This window comes from Daucus carota, chromosome 7 (genome assembly GCF_001625215.2).
Source record: "Daucus carota subsp. sativus chromosome 7, DH1 v3.0, whole genome shotgun sequence".
In the NCBI taxonomy this organism is placed as follows: domain Eukaryota; kingdom Viridiplantae; phylum Streptophyta; class Magnoliopsida; order Apiales; family Apiaceae; genus Daucus; species Daucus carota.
In genome coordinates, this window is record NC_030387.2 from 28,650,545 (window position 1) to 28,658,026 (window position 7,482).

General features: G+C 33.4%; 1 protein-coding gene across 1 annotated transcript; it reads left to right on the forward strand.

Moving 5' to 3' along the window:
- Window positions 1-3,611: 3,611 nt before the first annotated feature.
- LOC108198181 (uncharacterized) lies at window positions 3,612-6,245 on the forward strand. Its single transcript, XM_064082027.1, has 2 exons — window positions 3,612-3,700; window positions 3,891-6,245. The coding sequence occupies exon 2, from the start codon at window positions 3,891-3,893 to the stop codon at window positions 6,243-6,245; it is 2,355 nt and encodes a 784-aa protein (XP_063938097.1). The 5' UTR covers window positions 3,612-3,700.
- Window positions 6,246-7,482: the final 1,237 nt, after the last annotated feature.

Here is a 7,482-nt window from a genome sequence, read left to right on the forward strand (position 1 = left end):
TGATACTAAAATAATTATTTGTATTCTCATAAGAATAATTTTTATAGTCTTTTAAAAGCATTATAAAATTATAGTATGACAAAAGCACCCTCATCAAGTTGTAATGCATACAATATAAAAATTTAAGTGTACCACACATATATTTCTTGTATTATCACTAATTTAACTAAATAAATTATTTTTCTATCTATTATATTCTAGAGGAACTGCAATTCCATCATGGTTAGATTTTAAAAATTGATTTAAATATAATTATATTATCAAAGTGAAAGTGGACTTATTCTTGTTGGATTATATTTTACTAAAAATTATTTTAGTTGTGGTTATATTTATATTTTTTACTATAATATTTAAATATAAATTATAATAAATAAATTTTCATTAAACTTTATGTTTGTATATTCATTATCAAAAGAGATATTTAACTAATAATATCACAAATTTATGATGTGATTTATATTTAATTTTTTAATTATTGGAACTTTTGCTTCCTTTCAAATTGCATGTATTTGAGCATATTCTTATAATGGTCAAATCTAATATGTATCCATACATGACACATTGCAGCATGATTAATTTTTGTCACCCTTTTTTGATTGAAAAGTTGGTAAATAATGAAGAAAATGCTCCGGTACTCTTTCATTCTGTCTAGCAAGCTTCCCGCCTCAAGGTAAATGTAATATATTTGGTAGTTAATGAAATTTTTAGCCTATGGTGAATTTCTCTTTGCTCTATGCTCTGTGATTTTGTTTATCAGTTAAACCATATGTAATTTTTTGTTGGTCTCTTCTTATTTTTAAGTATTGATGTAGTGAAAAATCATTTATAGGTGGATTTACAAATATTTGAATAATTGGATGTAGCATTATATTCATGATTTTATGTAGTTCAGGATTATGTAACCTGCAATTTTTTATTTTTTTTTGTTTATAGCATTATTATATGTATACCCATACCTAGGTAAAACAAAGTGCCAATTTTTAGTTGAATTTGCATTGTTGTTTTCACAAATAGTTTCCTTTTAAGCATATAAACTTCATGTGAACTGTTAGGACCTCACACTCTATTAAATGATAACTAATGATTTTTTATAAAAGTAAATGCAAAGCATCTTCATTTTGTGTAATATATTATTATCATTAATCTATCATTCCACTGCTCATGATCATTATCTTTGAGAAATGTTTTGAGAATCATAACAATATTTTAGTTTTATACACAAGAGTTCATCTTTTACAAACTTGAGTAGCTGAATCTGCACACTTGCAAAGTTTTATTCGTGTTCTCGTGTTTCTCATCATATTGTCAATATAGCACAATAATGAAGATTAATATAAGCAGCTAATGTAAGTATAAAATTATAGCTTTTACCGATTATCACCCAACACTAATATTGGTTATAATGTCCATCATTATTAACTAGTTTAGTGTTTAATCTAATGGATTTTTTTATCAAGATATTCTTATTAAATGATTTATTTAATAATTTTAATGATACCTTGTTCACCTAATCTTAAAGCTAAAACTTCAATTAATCAAATATTGTCCCATCATAATGAGTACATGTCATGGTTAAAGTGGCTTATTATATTTTCACTATATGGCACTTTCATCCCAAGCCAGTTACAGTAAAGCAACTTGGTGATTGTCTGCACATTCCTCCCCACTACAACGGCATGCAGTGGCGGATCTAGAAAGTTTTATGTTGGGGACACTAAAAATTTTAACATACAAATTATGTAAGAAGATGTAATCAAAGGCATCCGTTCATTAACAAACAAGCGGTTTATATCTTAAACATATAGTTATTATAATGAGACTCTTCTGATATGGATTCAGGTGTACAGAGAAAATGAAATGGCAGAGGTTTCACCACTCTTCAATAATATTTATGATATACATGAAGATAATTATATAAAAAGTAAATAAAATAAAATTAATGAGGGGTCATGTGCCCCAGGGCCTTCAGGCAGATCCCCCTCTTCCCGCATGCTTCCATAAAAGTACCTACGAGCCAAATTTATGTGTCGGGTCAATCACCTTTAAAATTAAAATATTTATAAAAAAGGAATATATTATTATTTTAACGAGACGGCCTATAACTCCCCTTTTCGAAGGCCGTGTCATCTCCTTCACTTTGATGCTTGCAACTCTTTTTGTTTAATTCTCATGTATAGTTTTTTGTCGATATATATAACAGATTTTTTTCATCAACTGTATCCATATCACTTAAATATCTTAAGACAATAATTAATTATTTGTGTTGGTTGTATGAACATATAAATTTTAATTTTACTCGATTAATAAATAACCATTTCCATTTATCATGTGTATGACCCTCTTAATCTCTAACAGATTGATAATGTGTATATGAGGATGAATGTATATAAATTAATTGATAATGTGTACATATGAAATATATATGAATAAAAATCAGATATCAATTTTTTTTTTAAATCTTTAAATCATATATATCTTTAATTCTTAAAATCAATTAAATTAATAGGAATAAAAATCATATATCAAAATTTTGTGGTCTGTAGTACGTAGTACCAAACATATTGTAACATTGAGGATGCAGGATACATATGACTATGATTAAACCATTATCTAAGGCTTGTTCTAAGTTATTAATCTTGTTTTTGCTTTAAATTTGCTTTTGGATTAATTTTCCCGTGTTTAAGAGGAAATGAATCTTCTGATTCATATCCTATATGCATATCCCTCTAAATTATTCTAATATATATGTGATCTCATACTAAATAGTAACCAACTATTTTATTACATGACTTGATTTACCTAACTAGCATGTTTCTCGTCTTCCACTTTTGTGCTATACATAAGAAATTCATTTTTATCTACTCATCTAAGTAGTTTACTGTATGAAACAAAGCATTGAATTGTAGTTTATATTAAATACTTTATAGAAGTTCATGTTTCCGCTAGGTGTTGTTAGTAATCAGAAGGGACGACAATGCACAACCTTAATATTCACTACAAGAAAAGCGGCTATTTTCGACCGCTATTTTCGACCAAAATTTAATTTCGACCGTATTTGGTCGAAAATAAATGCGGTCGAAAATAATATTTTCGACCATATTTCGTCGAAATTATTCCGGTCGAAAATATGTGGTCGAAAATATGTTTATTTTCGACCGGCTATATTCGACCAAGCACCACGATTTTTCCCGCTCCCGGATTTGGTCGAAAATAATCTCCGGTCGAATATAATTCTGGGCGGGAAATTTGCCGCGCTTTCGGATTTCAAAAAAAGTCAAGGGCGCTGATTTGTCAAAATATAATTTCGACCAAAATATGTGGTCGAAAATATGTTTATTTTCGACCGGCTATATTCGACCAAGCACCACGATTTTTCCCGCTCCCGGATTTGGTCGAAAATAATCTCCGGTCGAATATAATTCTGGGCGGGAAATTTGCCGCGCTTTCGGATTTCAAAAAAAGTCAAGGGCGCTGATTTGTCAAAATATAATTTCGACCATATTTGGTCGAAAATATAATTTCGACCGTTTTTGGTCGAAAATATAATTTCGACCGTTTTTGGTCGAATTTAGCCGCCTAAAAACAGCACAGCTCACCTTCCTTTTCCAGTAGCCGTCCCCAACTTATCTTTCCCCTATTCTCTCTCCCTTTTTCTCTCCCAAGGTTATGAATTGCATATGAAACCCTCAAAAACCATCAAGTAAGTAATTTTTTTAGTCATTTATAATCTATATATACTTGTCTTTGTTGATTTTTGTAATTGTAGGATTTTCTTTTCACACATTTATGATTTTTTCTTGTTTCTATTGTTGTGATATATTTGCACATTTTAATTAGTGTATTTGTGTTGAAATGTATTAAAATAAATTCAATCTATTTATTTATTGTAGATGGCATCCGATCGTAGTTGGATTACTCGTAGTCGATATAATGAGTCAAGATATTTAACGGACGAATATAAGAATGGTGTTGAGGATTTCATTAGATTTGCTTGTGAGAATCTTAGTGGTGGGGTTATTAGGTGTCCGTGTGGAAATTGTAAGAATAAGCATTATAAGACTCCTACTGCCGTTAAACTTGATTTGTATCGGTATGGTATGATGCAATGGTATACTATATGGACTGCACACGGGGAGAAAATGCCGGAAGAAAAAATCGAGACTAGTACTAGAAATGTTGGGGATGGGGATGATGATATGTATCATGACGCCGATGATATGTTAAGAGATATTGGGGAAGCAAATAGGTATTTTGAGAATGTTGATGATGAACCGAATCCAGCGGCAAAAGAATTTTATAAGATGTTGCACAGTGCTTCGGAACCAATTTATCCAAGTAATGTCAACTATACAACCTTTGAGTTCGTGAATGAGTTACTTCATTTCAAGAACAAGCATAATTGTAGTAATAATGGCTTTGATGATTTGCTTAAGCTCATTGGATCAGTCTTGCCTGACAATCATAAACTGCCCCAAACCTACTATGCTGTGAAAAATATGCTTAAAGGATTGAATTTGGGATATGAAAAGATTGATGCTTGTGAGAATGACTGTATGTTATTTTACAAGGAAAATAGCGAGAAGACGCGTTGTGATATATGCAAAGAAAGTCGATACAAAGAACCAAAAGATCTTAACAAAAAAAAGATCTCACGGAAGATCTTGCGTTATTTTCCTCTCACCCCAAGATTGCAACGTTTGTTCATGGCTGGGAAGACTGCAAAATGTATGAGATGGCATCATGACAGAAATGTGGTTGAAGGTGAATTAAGTCACCCGGCAGATGGAGATGAGTGGAAACAATTTGACCGCAGGTTTCCAAAATTTTCAAAAGAGATTCGAAATGTGAGACTCGGACTTTCTACTGATGGATTTGATCCCTTTCGTGATGCACATGCGAGAGATTATACAGTATGGCCTGTGGTGGTTGTTATTTACAACCTTCCCCCATCTATGTGCACGAAGGCTCCGTACATGTTTATGCCTCTTCTTATTCCCGGGCCTAAGGATCCGACAAAAGACTTGCATGTTTATCTTAGACCATTGATTGATGAATTGAAAGACTTATGGCAGAATGGGGTGGAAACCTATGATAGGTTCTCATGTTCCAACTTTTTGATGAGGGCAGCATTGATGTGGACAGTTAGTGACTTTCCTGCACTTGCCATGCTTAGCGGGTGGTCAACTAAGGGGAAGTTGTCATGTCCAGTTTGCATGGGTGAGGTAAAGGCCAAACAACTGAAGCATGGTGGCAAAGTTACCTTTTATGGCACTTCTAGATATTTTTTAGAACCGGATGATCCATTAAGAAGAAGTACGAGGTTTGGAAGTGTTGAGACACGATCATGCACATGTCGTCATTCAGGAATAATTGCAAAGACCATGTGTGAGCAAATACAATTCCCCCCTCCAGGAAAGTCATCCAAGAAAAAAGCAAGGGATTATGGCGTGACACACAATTGGACTCACTATTCCCCATTTTTTGAGCTTCCATATTGGGAGACCCTTAGTCTTCGTCATAACATTGATATCATGCACACGGAGAAAAATGTTTTTGACAACATATTTTACACGATTCTTGATGATAAGCAAAAGTCAAAAGATAACTTAAAATCAAGATATGATTGTCAAGAATTACGTGTGCATCGTGAGCTGTGGATTCAAGAAGATGGAGCCAAACTACATGCACCTTATGTGCTTTCGAAGGAACAACTAAATAAGTTGTTCAAATGGATTGACACATTGAAACTTCCAGATGGGTATGTATCAAATCTATCGAGATGTTTGAATTGGGAAAAGAATTGTATTCGTGGGATGAAATCACATGACTGTCATGTTTTCATGCAAAAGTTGTTGCCAATCGTTTGTCGTGACCTACTCCCAAGACATGTGGCGGATCCTATTATCGAGTTGTGCAATTTCTTCCAAGATTTGTGCTCATCTACTTTGAAATACTCAGATTTGGTCAAAATGGAGAAAGATATAGTGAGAATTATGTCAAAACTTGAAACAGTCTTTATTCCGGGATTTTTTGATCCAATGGAGCACTTACCACTTCATTTGGCCACTGAGTGTAAGTTGGGGGGGCCGGCTAATGGTAGGTGGATGTATTTTGTTGAAAGATATTTGCACAACTTAAAATTGAAAGTGAAAAACAAAGCTCGAGCCGAGGGCTCAATGGCAGAACGCTATATCGAGGAGGAATGCATACACTTTTGCTCATTGCATACACTTTTGCTCTTCTGATTCATATCCTATATGCATATCCCTCTACATTATTCTAATATATATGTGATCTCATACTAAATAGTAACCAACTATTTTATTACATGACTTGATTTACCTAACTAGCATGTTTCTCGTCTCCCACTTTTGTGCTATACATAAGAAATTCATTTTTATCTACTCATCTAAGTAGTTTACTGTATGAAACAAAGCATTGAATTGTAGTTTATATTAAATACTTTATAGAAGTTCATGTTTCCGCTACGTGTTGTTAGTAATCAGAAGGGACGACAATGCACAACCTTAATATTAAGATGAACTTCTGAGATTATAAATATTTATTTTTCCTTTAGAAATATACCATGCTTAATGAGGTACAGGGACTAAATGTTGTGCTGATGATACAGATAACAATGAATGCCGAAACGACAAGCATTATGTTGTCAAACACCAGGCAGAGAAGGAAATCAACTAGTAATGACAGCAGACACAGAGCATGGGCCAGTTTAATACCTGAACTGCTTATTCAAATTCTTATGAAATTGGGAATTGTTGAGCTGTTGGCCTGCGCAGGTGTTTGCAAGGAGTGGAGATCGGTCACCAAGGACCATAGATCAACTCTCTTGCAAAACCAAAAACCTTTAGCACTTGTTGTATCAAAGTTCGCTAAAAGAGGGTGTTTCTTACATAACATATTTGATGGAACAAGATACAACACATTGCTACCAAATTTCTCTTCCAGATGGCTTATGGGCTTTTCTTGTGGCTACTTGATCATGCAGAGTCATAGGAACATTACTCTTAAGCATCTTATTACCAGGCATGAAATTATATTTCCTGAGATACCAGTTCTCAAACGACATATAAGCAAAGCCGTCCTCTTTTACTCAGAAAAGGTTTCAGAGAATCTGTTGATAGTTGTTAATAAACTTTATTGGCAAGTATATGTATCTCTGACTTCTACACGTGAATGGCACTGGATTGCACTCATTGGCTGTCGTAAAGAGCTTGTGGATATGGCATATTTCGACGGAAATATACTGGTCTTAAATAGGGATGCCGCTATTGGGATCTAACTTACGACCACATTTTTGGTATTTTCCCCATCAAATTGACGACCAGAACAAAGTGCATTGTCTGGAAGAAGTCATGAACTAGCGAACTTTATCTTTGCAATTTTCTGTTACATCTTGTACTTCTTAATATTGTACCCCGAACTTATTTGCATCTGAATCACATTGAACAATGTCTGTAGATT

What these genes read in the sequence shown, in the direction of transcription:
- LOC108198181 (XM_064082027.1), top strand. Translation starts at nt 3,891, where the DNA reads ATGGCATCCGATCGTAGTTGGATTACTCGTAGTCGATATAATGAGTCA.